This window comes from Electrophorus electricus, chromosome 7, assembly GCF_041902795.1.
Source record: "Electrophorus electricus isolate QZ-2024a chromosome 7, ASM4190279v1, whole genome shotgun sequence".
NCBI lineage: Eukaryota > Metazoa > Chordata > Actinopteri > Gymnotiformes > Gymnotidae > Electrophorus > Electrophorus electricus.
In genome coordinates, this window is record NC_137503.1 from 22,900,001 (window position 1) to 22,920,000 (window position 20,000).

General features: G+C 44.9%; 1 protein-coding gene across 13 annotated transcripts in view; it reads left to right on the plus strand.

Annotated features, from left to right (window-relative positions):
* gphnb (gephyrin b) overlaps positions 1-20,000 on the plus strand; it is an 86,546-nt gene that overhangs the window by 57,776 nt on the left and 8,770 nt on the right. For 6 of the 13 annotated variants that reach the window (XM_027015632.3, XM_027015569.3, XM_081717595.1 and 3 more), the window contains 5 exons: positions 7,555-7,596; positions 10,032-10,106; positions 15,771-15,833; positions 19,007-19,049; positions 19,754-19,891. In XM_027015632.3, the coding sequence (XP_026871433.1) occupies positions 7,555-7,596; positions 10,032-10,106; positions 15,771-15,833; positions 19,007-19,049; positions 19,754-19,891 (361 nt within the window). The remainder of the gene's footprint in view (positions 1-7,554; positions 7,597-10,031; positions 10,107-15,770; positions 15,834-19,006; positions 19,050-19,753; positions 19,892-20,000) is intronic. The other 7 variants (XM_027015616.3, XM_027015625.3, XM_027015589.3 and 4 more) reach the window with 6 other exon arrangements.

Consider the following 20,000-nt stretch of genomic DNA (forward strand, 5'->3'; position numbering starts at 1 on the left):
TGTGTGTGTGTGTGTGTGTGTGTGTGTGTGTGTGTGTGTGTGTGTGTGTATGATGACTTATTGCAGCTGTAGATCCGAACTGCTCTTTCAGTGTTTTTCAGATTGGGCGATCGAGGTCCTGCACTGAGCTTTGCATTACACTGTATGTCATCATTTAAAAGAGCTTCTCTCCCCCTACAGGACACACACTCTCACATCCACACACTCACACACTCAACCTCTTGCTGGACCTTTGCATCAGACACTGACTTCTGACCATTTGTGCGTGTATACTTATATTCTAAATGGATTCAGCAGAATGAGTTCTGTCAAAATATATAAAATTCGAATTTATCTTAAAAAGGCACGTGTGAAACAGCAGCGCTGCATCCTCATTCCTGAATATTATCTATGTGTCCATTTTTCTCTGTCTGATCCTTTGGCAAATTTCTTAATGTAATGCTTCCAGATGTTGGATTTGTTAACTGGTCTTTGCTTATAATGGGTTAAGCATGGATTAACATGAACATACCAGTGGCCACCAGTTTGGATTGCACACTTTACTCAGTAGAATACAGATTACTTTATCACAAGCAAGCCGTCTGTCATCCGCCATTCTCGCGTTCACCTGGTTGGGCGATTCATGAATGTTCATGACAAGTTCATGACAAGGTTTTTTTTTTTACAAGCTGTGTACTGACCATGATCACAAGTGCTGGAGTTGTAGCTCATTGTGCGGTGTGTTTGCATTAGCGTGTGTCTGGTTGTAGCCTGCGCGCTGATTTAAACTAGCCGGTCAGTAACGTGAATGTGAATGGTGTTAAGCTGTTGCCAAATTCGCGAGTTTGTCCCGAAGCCAAATTGAGCTAACGTTCCCCTTTTAGACTTCTCGTTTCGCATTCCGTTCACGTCACAAACGTGTGCCACCAAAACCGATGAAGAGGAAAGGAAGCCCTAATTTCTGGAGAGCTTTAGGGTTCTAATCCAGGGCTACCCTGACGCTTCCATTAGAATTTTCTAAGTAATCCCTCAACTAAAACCCGTTCTTTAAGCAGCCCAGATGAAGAACAGCTCTCTGCAGCCATAGTTTATCTCGCCTTTTCAGTGCCTTATTTACCTGCATTACAGAACAGAACAGACCACGACTGCCTAGTTATAACCTCTACACTAGTAGTAACAATAATCATGTTTTAAAATAGCTCATTAAAGCTCAAGCCTAACAAAATAACACCTCCAGTTGTTTATGTCAAGATGTTAATTTAAAGTATGTGTGTGGACCATCTGCTATTTTCCCTGTGTGTGCCCATTTTTAAGTTATTAATCAGGCAGTGGTCATGTTTCCTTGAAAAATTATATGGTGTGTGGTAGAATATTTTAAAAGGATTCTTTTAAAACAATTATTAAAAATATTACCTTTTCAAAATCACTGAATATAGTGACATTTTTGTGTTGGGAGCACATACCACCATTACTTGTGTAACATTGTAACTCAACCATCTGTATGTGCGTGGTTGAATGTCTATGTTTAGAGGGGTGTAGAGGGTTGTGGAGAGGTGTGGAGGGGTGAAGAGGGTGGTTTAAGGATGTAGAGGTGTGTGGAGGGGCTTAAAGGGGTGTGGAGTGGTGGAGGGGTGTGAATGTGGTGGAGGGGTGTAGTGGGGTGTAGAGGATGGTGGAGGGGTAAGAATGTGATGGAGGGCTGTGGTGGAGGGGTGTGGAGGGGTGTAGTGGGTGGTGGAGAGGTGTGGAGGGTGGTGGAGGGCTGTGGAGGGGTGTAGTGGGTGGTGGAGAGGTGTGGAGGGTGGTGGAGGGCTGTGGAGGGGTGTAGTGGGTGGTGGAGAGGTGTGGAGGGTGGTGGAGGGCTGTGGAGGGGTGTAGTGGGTGGTGGAGAGGTGTGGAGGGTGGTGGAGGGCTGTGGAGGGGTGTAGTGGGTGGTGGAGAGGTGTGGAGGGTGGTGGAGGGCTGTGGAGGGGTGTAGTGGGTGGTGGAGAGGTGTGGAGGGTGGTGGAGGGCTGTGGAGGGGTGTAGTGGGTGGTGGAGAGGTGTGGAGGGTGGTGGAGGGCTGTGGAGGGGTGTAGTGGGTGGTGGAGGGTGGTGGAGCTCTTCCCCAAATCTGGGGCACTTGTTGAACTCTGCTTGGTCTTTCAGCAGTGCAGGCAAGGTGTGATTTATTCACACACAGAGAAAGAGAGAAAGAAGGAGAAGGAGAGAGAGGAAGAAAGTGAGACGGAGACAAACGAGAGCAGAAAAACAACTTATGCAACCCAGAACACAGGTGTCTCATTTATGAAAACCGAATTTGACTAAATGACATTCATGTGAACTGTCATTACATTTGAATAGAATTTATAGAAGTATGGAACACAAGTTGGATTGGAAAAAAAAGACTTTAAACTGAACTAACACTGGAATTGAATGAAGCCTGGGCTGGAGATTAAATTACAAAAGATTAAATAGGAACTGAAATTAAAATTGAATTGAATTTGAATTGAATTGAACTGAGTCCACCTCAACTGAACTGAATTGAAATCATTTGAAATGGAATTGCTATTAAGCTCGAGGGAATATCCAGACTGGTGTGGCAGGTTGGTTTCGCAGGCGTGTGTGGCAGAGTGAGAATGAGATTCTGAAATGTTCCTGTCTCACTGAGCCCTCACACTGATATTTGTACATGCGTCTTTCGCCATCTGTTCCAGCTATCCTTCCATCCTTCCATCAATCCATGCACCTTTTTAATCACGCGTCTCTCCGTCCGTCCGTCAGTTTCTCCATCCAGCCGTTCGCGTTTTCTCTTTTGTATTCATATCCCTCTTCTCTTCCTCTGCTCTCTGTAATTCCGCACCATTACTCAGAAGATTCTGTTCCAGCAAGACTGTGGTGTGTGTGTGTGTGTGTCTGTGTGTGCGTGCCTGTGTGTGTGTGTGTGTGTGAGAGCGAGAGAGAGAGAAGTGCCAGAAGGCATGCAGACACACACTTTCACATGGGCTCTCAACTCTCAGTCTTCACAGTCAACCACGCATTCGATTAAGTTGCTTGGTTTTGTGTGTGTGTGTGTGTGTGTGTGTGTGTGTGTGTGTGTGTGTGTGTGTGTGTGTACGTATGTGTGTTCTTCCTGTTTTCTTCCTCTTTTCTGGCATTTCCACTTGTCTAACTCCTCTGCCTTTTGTTTCTTAATACTGTCCATTTGTTCTCTCTCTCTCTCTCTCTCTCTCTCTCTCTCTCTCTCCTTCACACCCCCTCCCTCCTTTACCCTCTCTCTTCTGCCTCTACTCTCGTTCTCTCGTTCTCCCTGTATATGGCTTTCTATCACTCTATCCTCCGTCTCCCCCACCCTCCCTGTTCTCCCTCTCTCTTTCTCTCTCTCTCTCCACTCTCCATCCATGCTTGCATTCCAACTCTCCTCTTCAATCCTCCCTTCGCTCACTTTCCCTCTCTCACACACACTCTCTCTCTGAGACTGCCTGTCAGTGCGCTCCAGTGTGTGTGTGTGTAAGGGGGGAGTTCCTTCTGCTCACTATCCATAGAGAGGATGGTAAGTCCAGTCTTTCTCCCTCTAATGTATGTTTTCCCGTGTGAGTGTAATTTTATCCTGCGCAACTATTCCAAGGTAGTACAGCTTGTTATCCTCTATATATTTTTGTTTATGTGTGTGTACCATTCTACCATGTATGGTGTGTGTGTGTGTGTGTGTGTGTGTGTGTGTGTGTGTGTGTGTGTGTGTGTGTGTGTGTGTGTGAGCGTGCAGATAATCTAAGCATAGTTTATCTCGATGTATGTGTGTCTTTGCCAAAGCCTGTGAAGTCCATATTTTGGTTTATAACAATGCAATGCCGTTTGAAACTAAGTGTGTGTGTGAGTGTGTGTGTGTGTGTGTATGTGTGTGTGTGTGTGCCTGCCTGCCTGCCTGCCTGTATGTGATTTTGTTAACAAAGATGAGACAGGAAGCCTTAGGGATGGTAGAAATGAGGCTTAATAAGGAACCAAGTATGTTATACACTCATACACACACAAGTGTGCTGCACACTCATACACCCATGTGCCTGGATGCCACTCGATTTCTGCAGAGAGGGGAAGAGAGTTATGTAAAGGCAGTTTCTAGCATCTTTCTATCTCCTATCTATCTATCTCTCTCTCTCTCTCTCTCTCTCTCTCTCTCTCTCTCTCTCTCTCTCTCTCTCTCTCTCTCTCTCTCCTCTTACCCTGCTCCTCTCCTCATGCGCCCCTTTACTGTGTTCCTGGGTGACTGGTCCGCTCCCTCTGCTGTGATGGCTGTTTTAGAAAGTAGCTTCAGGGCCAAGTGTGGAAAGCATTCAACTTGATTTGATTGTAATTCTTTAGGAAGTATATGAACAATGTTAATGTTATATTTCACCACGATACAGTTCTGTTGGATTCTTTTGGTACGGTGCATAATTGGTTTAAAAGCAAGACACATCTAGTCAAGCCTTGTTTAGTGGACCACCACACACTGCAACGGTAAGACTTCTGAAGCGCTACATGACCGGCTGATAAATGTGTGTATTCTTGATCATAGTGTCTCATTCTTGCAAGCCCTAAGCAGCAAAATTTCATGGTAATTTCATTTCAAGGAAAGCACATTAGATTAATACTAATTACTGTGATCTCCATCCCCATTGACCTCACCACAATCGTCCCACGTTACAAGCCAAGAAGTTATGGTCATCTTAAACCAACTCGAACAATGCTACTGGCTAACGGTAGTGAAAGGAATCAACCTTGGATGTTATGCACCTGTGTAACTGTATGCCTAATTACGTGATTAATGGCAAGATAATGATGACTCATTCACGGTCAACATGGTGTTTATTGCTGTCCTCACTGCCAACCACTTTCTGTTGATCGCTAACTTAGCTAGCTAGCAAACAAATGCGCTGAGATTCCTTGTGCACGAGACTAAGTCAGTCAGTCGGGTATGTGAGCTAAAAAGGCCTCTTTTAGGCTAAGCCTACAATTATACACAAATGTTATAGCTATTGATTAAAATGTTAAAAAGTGCACCAAACCGATTTTGTGGCATTTAAAAAAAACGCACGTTTACAATTAGATTTACGTTAGGAGCAGGAAGAAAACGATTGGGTTTTGGTTTCAACAGAAAAGCAGGTAGAACGGCGTCCGTGGGAAGGCGCCGTGGGTGTCCTGACGTGGTTCCACAGCCTTGACAAAAGCCCGTGGCCAGTCCCTGCCGAAAGGGGAGGCGTGGTGGCGATTGTCCCTCGCTGTTGCTTTGTGGTGGGCCTTCCATGCTGGCCTTTGAAAGACCTTCCACATCCTGTGGACTGTCCCTTTAAGCCGCGACGCTGAGCCCTTCAGGACGTGGCCGTTCTGCGTGTAGCATATTGGGTGGTAAGAGCCTGGAGCAGATGGATGTTAATGGAGAGTGGGAGTCATTTTCCCATCTAGGGTACATGCGGCAGTCAGTCTTTTCATCCAGCTTGGAATTCTTTTGTCCAGGTGCTTTTAAGGACTCTCTGGGGCTGCCATTCAGCCTGCAATTTGGGTCAGCATCATTTAGTGTGTGTGTGTGTGGGCGGGGGGGCTTGTCATAAATGCAGTGTTTGACATCACTGTTTTATTGTGAACATAGTCATGGCTGGTTTGGGCCCAGGTATTTCACCATGCTTTTGTTTTAGATAATGAAGCAAAATGTGTGTGTGTGTGTGTGTGTGTGTGTGTGTGTGTGTGTGTGTGTGTGCACGCGCGCACATGCGGTGTAATCTGTGCAGAATCTCAGAACTGGCAGAAGGGAGCACTGATTATGATTAATCTTTATTAAAAGAGACCTTGCTGTTAGGCACAGGGGCAGAAATAGCTTCCTGGGGTGTGTTAAGCTTCCTGGCCTGGAGTGTGTTCAGTGTCCTGGAGTGTGTTAAGCTTCCTGGAGTGCATTCAGCACCATCTTCCATCTGCCTAGCTCAACACTGCTAATATACCAGCGCACGCCACGCTCTCTTCCCTCTGCCATACGTCTAGTGGCATAAAACCACAGCGGAATCTGGGAAAGTCTGAGCTGCGACATTCAAATGGTACATTCAGGAACATTCCAGAACAGTTCTGCTTCTGAGCTACTAGAAGCCTTTGATTTTCTTTTTCTAGCCAGTGATATGCTCACTGTGAATATATTTTCAGAGTTTTGAGAATTTCCTTGCTCTTTATCTAATTTTTATGTTCAATCAAATCCATCTACATTTCAAAACTAATCATGTCTCCAGCGAGTTCATACTGTAATACTTTGACAAAAGAAATTGCATTAATCTTCAGGGGTCTAGAGTTGTTATTTGTCATTTGTAGTTCTCTGTATGTGGTATTATATTACATTTCTATTGGCTATTATGTTATAACGTGCGTTTTCATATGGGATATAATCTGATAGATCTCAGAGGGTTGGTATAGATCTAACTCCTATGGTTTTCCCAGTGTTTGGACCCAGACTCACAAAGCCCAGTGCAGGCTCTTGGCTCAGTCGCTGGGTTTATGAAGTGTACCTGGCTCCAGTAGCCATTCTCACCCCAGGACCAGCAGGCATGCCAGAATGAGAATGAGGGAGGGAGGGAGGGAGGGATGGAGGGAGAGAGAGAGAGAGAGAGAGAGAGAGAGAGAGAGAGAGAGAGAGAGAGAGAGAGAGACACATTTAACAGTAAAGTCATTAGCATGCACACTCAGATTGTTACCTGCTGGAGTGATTGGCCGCGTCTCACGCTTTTAACCAAACTCATGGCTCCGCACACGTAGATGCTGGTCACGTACTGAAATTCTCAGGAAACGCTGAAGCTGCAGATTTATTCTACAGTAGTGTTCCTCATCCTCGTCCTCGGGACCTTCCCACCACGTCGCTACCTGCCAGATTTGCACCAACCTAATTCCCGGTACACGTGTGCCGAGTGTCTAGTGTTCTTGAAGGCTGGGTTCAAGCAAGGACTGGGTTGAGAAGCACTGTTCTAGAATGTTCTACAATGTTCATATTTGTTTCTGTTGTCTCTAAGTCAATCTGTGTAAATTCATTTCCTGATGATGTACCTGTGATGGTGAAACGTCTTTATTGTGATACCACAAGTTAAGCTGCTTTGTTTCACTACTACTAAACAATGTCCTAGTCAATTATCCAACCCTAAAAAAAATGTTACATTCTTTTTGCCTTTTGATTACCTTATATTCACCAGTTAGCCCTAATCCCAACAAGCCTAATGCCATGCCTCCATATTTCTATCCTTTTCCTCATTACGTGTATGTGTGCACCCACGTGCGTTCAGAATGAACACCAAACAGTGTGTGATGAGGGTTGGGATGTGTCCGAGACATTTCGGCTAGTGGTTCCACGTTATCGTACTGTTGGAGTTGAAATGCTGTACCCCCACGCATCCCGCACACACACGCTGCACTTCCACCCCAAAATGTGTTTCGACGTGTCCTGCGCCATGACGCTTGGGCTCGCTGTGCACAGGCAGTCCTCCAGGCCTGTGGGGGGGCACTGTCTGTCTCAGCTTGGCTTTGCTGGCTGCTGTGCTAATCACCTTCTCTTCTCCTCCCCCTCCTTCCTTCCTGTCTTGCGGCACCCAGGCGCGACTTCCCTCTTCTTCCTCCACCCTAAGCATTGCCGAGGTAGCCCTGCACTGGGCGGGACCACTGCATGCTCGTGGCCCTGCCCTCCCTCCTGTTGCATCCTGCCTGTAGCCCCGCCCCTTGCACCCCAAACCCCACCCCCCCCACCCCGTCTCGTGGTGCATGCACCTATCAACTGCTCCAGACAGACGATCGACTGAATAGAAAATATAAACGTTTAAGTTCCTCGATGTTTTTGTTGGCTTGCTTTTGGTGTACTCTCTGTTATTTAGATATAGTCATTTAGCTTGTGTGGCTCAACATTTGTATTATGTTTTAGCTTTTCTTTAGTACAATCTTTGTCAGTTCATTTTCAGGCTTATGTCTCATGTCCTACATTTATAAATGTCTCCCTCTGTGTCTCTCTCTTACTCTCTCTCTCTCTCTCTCTTTCTCTCTCTCTCTCTCTCTCTCTCTCTCTCTCTCTCACACACACACACACACACACACACATACACAAAAAGAAATTACAATAGTATGATTACATTTTTAACTAAGTTCACCTCAAAAACCTTTCAGTAGAATTACAGGTTCACTTTTCAGGATCCAATTCAGAGGTTACAAAAGTATCTTAATAAGTATTTTTTTAAAAACAACTTAGTCAACTGTAAATGACAGAAAACAAAGCACAGTGCTGATCAAACCAACCTGCCACGTCTACAGCTGGTAACTGAGGCTGGGTCACCAGCCTAATGCAGCCGAACGCATTCATGTCTGTTTGATCTACGCATGGAAAATGTATTTGAACAAAACGACCCAAACCCGAGCCATCTTCGGTGCTTGGCGTGATGGGGGAAAGTCGTGCAACGCCTGACACTGGGGATTAGAGACTGTGCTAGTCAGGTGACAGGTGCTGTTCAGGTGCCAACTAGTTCTGCCTGTCAGTCAAACCTAATCAACTTCCTCTCTGACAGCAGCCTCATGCAAGCGTTCTCACTACCCCTGTATAAAGCCCTTTAGAATACGCTTGTGTATATTGTGAGTATACCCGACACACACTACAGTAGCGTTTACAGTATTGTGGTGTACTGAAAACAGCACAATGCCCATTTTTGCAGACGTTATTTAAAAAAAAATATAATGTTTTGTAGATCCAAGCAGTTCCACAAGTTGCTTTGGATTTGTAGGGCTGACAATTAGTTAATTCATTGAGTTTGATTTTGCCAATAAAATTTTATCTTCAACTCTAATCTTGAAGAGAAATCGAGAGAGAGAGACAGTAAGAGGCTTAAAATCAGAGATTATTTTCTTACATTCCTTGCTGCGTTCATTATCCGTCAGTCATATGCGAAAAGATTTTTAATTACTGCTTGATTTCCTAGATAATAACCGGTGGTGTGTTTATTTTGGAGTGTCCTGATGAGTTAAGAGTTTAGCACTATCTGCCACACGTTTGAACCTGATTGGTCAGCAGCATCGCTGCTGTTAGTCAACCACATTTTCCTGTAGCGAGGTGAAGCCAATACTGCACGTTACACTGAGTAGCCTTGAAGTATTTGACCGAATAGCTTAACAGCAGCGATTTTTTTTTAACATACATTATATACATTAGCAACACACATTAGTAACAGGACCAAATGAGGTTTACAAGGTAATGAAGCCAAATTATGACCAAGGTCAAATTGGTCCTTGGGTTGACTTCTTTTGATTATTAGAATAGAGAAATCAACAATAATAAGTTAAGAAACATAAATATTTTTTTCCATGTCAATTGTAATATAGCTGAGCTGCACGTTTTTGTAGAGTGACATATAGATGAAGTAACTACACTTTTAAATGAGCTTCCCCAGAGCTGAATTTACACGGATGTGTGTGCTGCACTATGAGGAGCATGTACTCGTAACAGCGCTTTAGTTTGAGTGTCTGAGGGAGAAGTGGAAAAATGTATCTCTTGATGAACCCTTTTCTTGAATGTCTCGTTCTGTCGTTCCATCAGATTGAATGATTTCAGTCCAGATTTGTTCTGCACTTTCAGCATCATTCTCCTCTCCTGTCATTTCTGGTTTTGGGACCGAAAGTGCAGCTTTATTTACGTGTGTCTAGTAGTTAAGGCATTTCATTTTCAGCTTTTGTGCGTGTATGTGTGTGTGTGCGTCACGATGTGTGAAGTTTTTGCATTGTGTGTAGCTACTGTATTATGTGTGTAGCATGCTGGGGAAAGATTGTGTTCCTACTCATTGCATTTACAGCTACGTGTGTGTGTGTGTGTGCAGTGTGTGCGTGTGTTTGTTTCTATGTATATTTGTATATGGGGTTGTACCTGTGTGTGTGTATTTGTTTGTATATGGGGGGGTGAGGGTGTATGTCTGTGTGTGTATATGTCCACGCTTGCATGTCTGTGTGTGTGTGTGTGTGTGTGTGTGTGTGTGTGTGTGTGTGTGTGTGTGTGTATGTGTGTGTGTGTGAGTGAGTGATTATCCTATGGCTTCCCCCAGGCCTCACGGAGAGAGATCAGGGCCCATCTGGATGAGGTCATCACGCTCAAGTCAAGGTACTCTACCTTGGACCAGGTAAAGAGCTCACCTTTCCTCCATCTGACCGCATGCAACTCAGAGCGAAGCACACTGCTAAACACACAACTAGCCGCACAGCTGGCCACCCGGATAGCCCCGCCTCTACTAACGCAGCTAGCCACCCCGACACAAAGAGGACAGGGCAGGGAGACGGATCGCTGCACAGAGGACAGGGCCCAAGCGAGGCGAGGCAGGTCACGGCACTATTGAGCTCAGTGCTAATGACCGTGCAGTCCATTCTAGATAGAGGTGGGCCCTCTGTGCTGCACACAGCACCCCCTTTTGGCAGCTTCCTGTTAGGACACTGGATGAGTTGGCAGATCCTGTCCTCTTTGACCCTAGTCTTTCACTCATTTTGTTTGGTTTTATACATTCATTTGGTGTGTGTGTGTGTGTGTGTGTGTGTGTGTGTTGGGGGGGGATGGGGGCAGAAACAGGGAGAGAACCAAAGAGATGGGGTGTGTTTATTTCTAATGAGTCCCAAATGTGTGTGTGTGTGTGTGTGTGTGTGTGTGTGTGTGTGTGTGTGTGTGTGTGTGTGTTTTACCTATACGTTTTACATTCTTTATCTCTAGATTACTTCAGGCTGTATACTGTTACTGAGAAAAACTCACATTCACAATTTTTTGTTAATTACTTACTAACCCCAGAGCTTGTGTGTGTGTGTGTGTGTGTGTGTGTGTGTGTGTGTTTGTCTGTCTTTATATGTATGTGAGTGTATGCATATGTCCATGTGCCTGTGTATGTGTACATGCGTGCATGCTAGTGTGTATGCGCACATGTTCATATCTGACTTTCTCTTGGGAGGAGTACATACTGTGGATAGATTTCTGCCTCTATGTGTATGCACATAACTCTCCCCTGCCATACCCTTTCCCCGCCCCTGGCCACACCTCTGTCCCCGCCCCTGGCCACACCTCTGTCCCCGCCCTGGCCACACCTCTGTCCCCGCCCCTGGCCACACCTCTGTCCCCGCCCTGGCCACACCTCTGTCCCCACCCCTGGCCACACCTCTGTCCCCGCCTCTGGCCACACCTCTGTCCCCGCCCCTGGCCACACCTCTGCCCCCCCCCCATGTTAGTGGCCCATGATTCCTCCTCTACTGTCCACGGACACAACCAGAAGCCTCATAGTGCTATTAAAACCAAATGGAAATTCAGCAACAGCTGTTTTCCCAATAAAATAGGCCCCTCTGGGTTGCTATTGCATTTGCAATACATTAGCATTCCCTGAGCTGTTTAACCACCTGTTTTCCATAATTAGAAATGCAACATTTTTTTTAACCATTAAAAAAAAATGCTGACATATTAAGCAATGTGATATATTAAGCATGTGCACAGTTGGTCCTTGAAGTTGATGTGCTGTAAGCAGAAATGGGCAAGCATTAGGATCTAAGTGACAAGACAAGATCCAGGCTGTGATAGCCAGACAACTGGATCCATGCTTCTCCCAAACGGCAGGTCTCGTTGGGGAGTTCCCAGCATGCAGTGGTTAAAGTGGTCCAAGGAAGGAGAGCATCTGTAAACGAGCATCAAGGCTCAATGATGCCTGCTGGGAAACGAAGGCTAGCCTATCTGGCCTGATCCCACTGAACGCTACCGTAGCACACAGCGCTGAATAGGTTCGTGCTGGCTGTGACAGAGTGATTTCAGAACACACAGTGCATCTGCGTACGGGGCTGCGTAGCCGTAGACCGGTCGGAGTGCCCGTGCTGACCCCTGTCCACTGAAGTAAGCGCCTACAACGGGCATGCGAGCATCAGAACTGGACCACAGAGCACTGGAAGACGGTGGCCTTGTGGTGATGAATCACGTTTTCTTTTACATCGTGTGGACAGCCGAGTGCGTGCGCATCGCTTACCTGGGGAAGAGGTGGTATCAGGATGAACTATGGGAAAAAGGCAAGCCAGTCAAGGTGATGCTCTGGGCAGTGTTCTGCTGGGAACTGTTGGGTCCTGGCTTTTACGTGGATGTTACTTTGACATGTACCACCTACATAAACATTGTTGCAGTCCGAGTACACCCCTTCATGGCAACAGTATTCCGTAATGGCAATGGTCTCTTTCAGCAGGATAAAGCACCCTGCCACACTGAAAAAATTCTACAGGAATCATTTAATGAGCAAAGAGTTAAAGGTGTTGACTCCAAATTCCCCAGATCTCAGTTTGATCGAGCATCTGAGGTGTGTGCTGGAAAAACAAGTCTGCTCCATTGAGCTCTGACCTGCCAAGGCATGGACAAGACCTCTGAAGATGTCCTCGTAAAATATGGTCCTTTCACTTGCCTGTTTTTTCAGTGTCCAACACATCAACTTCAAAAACTGACTGTTCACTGTCTAACATATCCTCCCTTTTGACAGGTGGTTAGTGTTATTCAATTCACCTCTCAGTCATTGTAATGTCGCTGATCTGTGTGAGTGTGTTCTCTTTATAATGACAGGAAGCCCTGGACCTATAGTAGCCCTGGATCTACAGCATTCTGCAAACTGTTGTGCATCCACGTGTCCGTGTGCATGTGCATGTACATGTATGTGTGGGTGTATATTTATTATGTGTCACTATACTTGTGAGTTCTTATGAGTTCTATGTGGAAAATAAATATTTTGGAAACAGGGTAGTAGACTTTTAACAAGCCAAAGGGATTTTACAAGTTTTTTCATATATTTGGTCCTCACAAGTATAGCAAAACTAATAAGTGCATAAGCTTATGTGTTTGGCCGGAGGCAGAGAGCGTGAAGTGTAACATAGTCGACACTGACACGCTACACTCATCAGAGATCTTGGAGTGTAACAGTCTACACTGACACACTACACTCATCAGAGAGCTTGGAGTGTAACAGTCTACACTAAACACTACACTCATCAGAGAGCTTGGCATGTAACATAGTCTACACTAAACACTACACTTATCAGAGAGCTTGGAGTGTAACAGTCTACACTAAACACTACACTCATCAGAGAGCTTGGCATGTAACATAGTCTACACTAAACACTACACTCATCAGAGAGCTTGGCATGTAACATAGGCTACACTAAACACTACACTCATCAGAGAGCTTGGAGTGTAACAGTCTACACTAAACACTACACTCATCAGAGAGCTTGGAGTGTAACAGTCTACACTAAACACTACACTCATCAGAGAGCTTGGCATGTAACATAGTCTACACTAAACACTACACTCATCAGAGAGCTTAGCATGTAACATAGTCTACACTAAACACTACACTCATCAGAGAGCTTGGAGTGTAACAGTTTACACTAAACACTACACTCATCAGAGAGCTTGGCATGTAACATAGTCTACACTAAACACTACACTCATCAGAGAGCTTGGCATGTAACATAGTCTACACTAAACACTACACTCATCAGAGAGCTTGGCATGTAACATAGTCTACACTAAACACTACACATATAAGTGCATTATGTATGTGTGCAATTATAGACTTTAATCCTTACGTGTTTTATACTGTAGTCCATCTATATGGAAAAATTGTCAGTCACCCTCTAGACTCTTCATGTCTTCATGTTTCTGACCATGTGCTGACTGCTGCTGACCGGATATCTTCTGAGTGACAGACCATGCTCAACACAACCTCTTGTAACGGGATGGTAACGGGATGGTAACTCCACAGTAGCAGGTGGTGCTGGCATGAGTGGATCCGGTGTGTCAGTTTTGATGTGTCAGTGTGAGAGGGGTTTGTCACCCAAAAATATCCGTCCAAGATTGTCCAACACAAATTAATTAGGGCAAAAAACAGACTACCTAACCATACAGCGGTCAGTTGTTTCTACTAAAAAAGGTTTCTGAAAAAGTGGGTGGTGAGTGTAAAGCCCAATAGATTGACATCTGTAAGGAACTGGACCATCCCGAAAATACGCACCCTACACTTTAGTCTTAGATACCTAAATGCCCAAGCACACACATGACATCCACTCTGGCCTACACTCAGCTGACTGAACTAGTTTGTATTTGATTAAAAGATAAAACCGTTTCATAAATACAGTAGGACTTGTGCAGTAATCATGATGTTTCAAGTTAGGTGCGAGCGTCCGTGCGTGTGTTTGTGCTTGCCTCTGCATATGAATGGCACTGTGTATGCATATGAGAGTATCAATGTGGGTGAGTGTGTACACGTGTGTGTGTGTGTGTGTGTGTCTGTGTTCACAGGTATTTGTGTGTGTGTGTGAATGTGAGAGAGAGATGCCAGGTGTTTTGTTCTGCTTCCCATCATTCCTGTCTCCATGTTCTTCACTACTGCTCTGTGAACATTTCAGTCGTATATTTTTCCATTTTTTTCACATTTGCCGAGCAAAGTTAGTGCGTCGAATGTCGTGTAATTACAACCGCCACTGTTAGTGCTTGATTTATACTACTACGGCTATTGAAGCTATGAAGCTGTTCTTTGGGCAGGGTTAACTACTCTGGGAGATTAGCTGTTCTGTGGGTGGGTTTAGCTCTTTAGAGAGTATCTCTTGTTCAGAGGCATTAGCTGTTCTTTGGAGCTTTTAGCTCTTCTTTGAGTGGGGTTCACTTTTGGAGTGTAGCTCTTCTTTGAGTGGGGTTCATTTTGTAGTGTAGCCCCTCTTCGAGTGGGGTTCACTGTTGGAGTGTAGCTCTTCTTTGCGTGGGGTTCAATTTTGGAGTGTAGCTCTTCTTTGGGGTTCATTTTGTAGTGTAGCTCTTCTTCAAGTGGGGTTCACTGTTGGAGTGTAGCTCTTCTTTGAGTGGGGTTCAATTCTGGAGTGTAGCTCTTCTTTGAGTGAGGTTCACTTTTGGAGAGTAGCACTTCTTTGGAGCTTTTAGCTCTTCTTTAGGCAAGGGCGTCTCTTCAATAGAAGGGTTAGTTATTCCTTGGACATTTAACTCTTTGGAAGGTAGGCCTTCTTTAGGGTTTTAAGCCTTCTTGGCGGTAGCGTCTGTTTAAGCATGCAGATCTATTTTAGAGAGGGGTAGCTATTCTTGGGTGGGTTAGCTCTTGATTGTGGGAAATCTTTGTAAAGTTTTTGTTGTGCCTGTTTCAGCTGAAATTCCCCATGTTCTGTTCAGTCACAACTTCACCTCCTTCAAAGACAGACTTCTCATTCTCTCTCTCTCTCTCTCTCTCTCTCTCTGTCTCTGTCTTCCTCTGTCTCTCTCTCCCTCCTAATGCTATTTATCTGTCTGTAAAAGACATTTTTGGCTCCATTTCACCCTGTCTTATTTTTCTTGCAACGTACACAGACTTAAAACCGTATTTGCAAGCACGGCCTGCAGAACCTTTTTTAAAAGCTTTACTTTAAGGTGTTTGCGTTACTGTATACTGTAATCAAAAAAAAAAGTCCTCTTCAAATTGAACAAATGTGCTTGTAATAACCTTACGTCTGCTGTAGATGCAGTAAACATCTGAATTGCTCGAAACTCAGAATTCATGTGAAGCAGATTTTAAAAGCACACGAGAATATTTTTACACACCTGAAAGTGAAGAATTACCTACCGTTTTCCTTCTCTCTCTCTCTCTCTCTCTCTCTCTCTCACTCTCTCTCTCTCTCTCCCTCTCCTTCCCTGACACTGTTTGCCGTGAGCTGTCTTTTGAGTTGCCTCATGTTTAAGTTTGGTGTTTTGCCCTGCTTGTCCGTGGGAATCGATGGACTGATGCTTCACTTTGTCTCCACTGTAGCTCCAGTGTAGGTTGGAGGGGCTTAAAGATGATCGAAGGAGCCATAGGACCTTCAGCTCTCGAGTAACTATCCCTAACCGCTCACCAACCCCATGAGCCTCCACTCCACACGTACTCTCACTTTCTTTCTTCTCTCTCTCGCTATCTCGAATCCTAACTGTTGTTCTCTTTCCCACCTCTGACTGTGTCTCTCTCTCTCTGTCTCTCTCTCTCCCTATCCCTATCCCTCTCTCTCTCGCTCTCTTACTCTGCGTGTGGAGGTTGCGCTCTTCACTTGCGTTCGTCTTTTCCTTCATTTTCTGTCTCACTGTGGTTTTTTTTCTTCTATTTAGCACGAGTTGTCTTCCTTCTCCAGTCCAATTACGTGTCTTCAAATAAATGCGTTTTCCAGAATCACTTCTAATTTTAGTTTGATTCTACTTTATTTGTTTATCTATGGATGTCTTTATTTACCCATTTTCCACCCCTGTACAGCTGAGTGTTCATTTAAGGAATAGCATGAAGTTTAAAGGGTGGGAGACAAAAAAACCTTGCACATGTGCAGTGCAGTAAATCTAGTCTGCCAATTGATTTGTGATTTGTGACCTCACTGGTCTGAAGCAGAGCCAAGACTCCTACAGATGGGCTGACAAAGAAAGACACGAGTTCACCATTATGTCATTCTGTCATGAAAAACCACAGCCTGTGTAAGACAGAGAGAGCAAAACGTGTTTGGCTTTCGGCACTCACCGACTTTTCTATTGGACGGCATCTTCCTCTTCCTCTTTGATCTGGCTCTTTGTCACCCTGATCTGTTCGTTAGTTCAGCCCCATTTCTCCTGCGCTGCTGGATTTTCTTTCTTTTTTTAATTCTCTGTCGTTGTCTTTCTCTCAGACGCGCTCCGCCTCTGTTAGCTTTGTGGTGTGTTTGGGTCTCAGTGGCTGTCTTGCACTCTCTCTCTCTTTCTCTCCCTCTCTCTCTCTCTTTCTCTCCCTCTCTCTCTCTCTTTCTCTCTCTCTCTCACACCCCATCAAAGTTGCCCTTCGCTTTCTATACATGCAGCGTGTCTGCCCTCCTGCTTTCTCCGCAGACGGTAATTTCCCGGAACCACATCCTTCCATAGCTCTCATTCTCTCTCTCTTTCTTCACCTCCCCTCTGTCTGCCATCTGGCAGGAGCGGTACCTGGTGTTCGCCTCACTTAGAGGCAGTGTGACCCTTTAGCCCGTGAGGTCGGCTGCGCCGGCGGGCCTTTGTGGAGATCAGATCAGCTCGTTGGCGCTGGTGCCAGACGAGTGGGCCGATCCAGAACTTAGAGCTCTGCCTGAGCGGCTCCATGTGAGACAGGTCTGGTGAAGGTTAGGAGAGAGAGAGCTCGAAGGAGGAGTATAAAGAATTAGAGAGAGAAGGAGAGAAAGAGAGAGAGATTTTTTTAATGATTATTAATGGTAATAGGACTATGGCTGTTGTAGTTATATTATTATTGTTTTTGCTATTGCTGTTGTTGTTAGCGTTTGTAGTTGTCTGTTATATTTTTGGCTTGACATGTCATTTTGCTCATCAAAGCTTTGGCAATACAAATGTGAATATTTGTCATGCCAGTAAAGCACCAGCGAACTGAACTGAACTGAACTGAGCGAGGGAGAGACATCAGTCCAGGCATGACGAGGGATATGTGGAGGTTAAAGGACAGCTCAGCATCCAGCGGCAAAGATTAGAGTGAGAGGAAAACCTGCTACTACTGCCATGATTGAACTTCAAATATAACGACACGTAAACGAGACGAGGGCTATTCTGCACGTGTGGACACACACACACACACACACACATTGTATGGAATGCACAAATAGCAAACACATGCAGCATCCATGTTTCCTCCGTGTTTTCAAGTTTATTTCCCCCGCTACATGGGCTGGGTGTGCATGTCTTAAATAGCCTCACATACAGAGCTGTCTGTACGTAACTGGACAGCGACACAGGTTTAGTGGTTTAAGCTTTGTGTAGTCCAGCTCACTAGCTGTGATCTGACAGCTTAGTCTTGGTGTTTACACCTGCAGTGAGGGAAGCCCGTAAGGTTTACAGCCCAGTTTAGGAGATCAAAGGTAGTGGCACAAAATGGCATAACATTGTCATGTTTGGTGCTTGGCTGCAATACCTTTGAAGTCCACAACCCACAGATATCAGGGGTCAGTTACTTCCCTTCTGGGTCTATAACGCAGTCGTTTTCAGCTCCTGTGCAGTGGGGTTTCAGGTCATGTGACTCACTTGGTCTTTTTTGATCACTGCAAATTTTGGTTGAGAAAACATCTACTGTGGTTTGATAGGATATTTTGTACCATTGTTCTGCTGTTAGGTATAGTGGCTTCCGGTGAATTCCGAGGTATTCATTTGAACAGAGCAGTCAAGATTTTGCGGTGGTAAATAAGCACGTCAGATTCCAGTATAGCCAGTATAGCTAACCAGTATAGCTAAATATAGCGGACATCCTGTATTTCTTCCTCAGTTTCCTTTCATTTTTAATATGCCAGTGTGCAGAGCAGAAGTAACAAAATATTTGTCATAATCTATTAACTCACAGGCGGCACTAAAAATGCGCATGTTTATGAAGACTTGGATGAAAGTTGCCACGTATGTCTCTCTGCTTTGAAAGTGCTTTGAAAGTGTCTCCGGGTTTACTTTTAGGTCCACAAAGGCAGTTTACTTCTATTGCACAGATTGTTCTGTAATCGTATATTGATTCAGTGACAGTGTATTAATTTGAGGTCATGTTGGGAGGTTGGGTTAGGGAGAAGGCAGAGTTCAGGGTGTTAGCAGAGGACATTTGGTCAGGTTGGCCTGAAAAGTAGCTAAAAAGGAATAACTAGTAAATTAGATGTTGATCTGCTTGGCAGTCAGATTTACATCTTCCTTTTTTGCCTGTTACGTCATTGTGAAAGAAGTCTTAAGTTTCATTCTTGTTTTGTACCCATAAACCTGGGCTGTGTGGATCTGATGTGACATTTTCCATTTTCCTTCAGAGTGTATCCAGCATCTCATTAAGCATTACCACAAAAGGTCTACAGTTTTTGAAACTGTCTCTATCTTTTGCTTCTCTCTCTCTCTCTCTCTCTATCTATCTATCTATCTATCTATCTATCTATCTATCTATCTATCTATCTATCTATCTATCTATCTATCTATCTATCTATCTATCTGTCATTCCTTAACTATTCCCTTGCTTCTCTCTCCATTTCTCTGTTTCTCTCTCTTTGTCTACAGGTGCAATCACGATGCAGTAGCAAAGAAAATATCTTACGGGCGAGTAAGTCGTGTGTGTGTGTGTGTGTGTGTGTGTGTGTGTGTGTGTGTGTGTGTGTGTGTGTGTGTGCGTGTGCGTGCGCGCACTCCCTGTACAGCTTGTTCTCTCTGCCAGTCTAAAGTCTTGGTTAAGAGTAAGAGAGGCTTCAGGATGGGGCTTGTAGTGAAAAGCTGATCAGAGCGAATCAAAGACAGGTAGTCCCACATCCTCCTCCACCCTGTTCCAGGTAGTCCCACATGCTGTAATATGTAATATTAAGGCTCCTCCTTGTATGGAAGCTTTGGGATTGATGTTTGCAGATAAAATAATTAATCTCAGATAAGCAAAAAAAAAAAAAAACGTTTTAAAACCTACTGTAATTCTTTGTGGGTGTGGGTGTGTGTGTGGGCAGGTTGTTGAGTGGGTGAATGTGTGTGTGGGTGGGTGGGTTGTTGAGTGGGTGGATGTGTGTGTGGGTCGGTGGGTTGTTGAGTGGGTGGATGGCTTGGTGGGTGTGTATTTATCATTTTGATTTTAGTGTGTATCTTTTTCTTCTTCTATCAACTTGATAAATGTGTCTGTCTGTGTGTGTGTGTGTGTGTGTGTGTGTGTGTGTGTGTGTGTGTGTGTGTGTGTGTGTATGTGTGTGTGGGCATGCATGTGTGGGCATGCGTGTGTGTGTGTGCGTGTGTGTGCGTGTGTGTATGTGTGTGTGTGTGTGCGTGCAGGTCACAGTGCGGTGGACATCACTAAAGTGGCCCGGAGACACCGCATGTCCCCGTTCCCTCTTACCTCCATGGACAAGGCCTTCATCACTGTGCTGGAGATGACTCCCGTCCTGGGCACTGAGATCATCAACTACAGAGGTAACACGCACACACACACACGCATGCACACACACACGCACACACATACACGCACGCACACACACACGCACACATACACGCACACACACACACTCGCACACACACATGC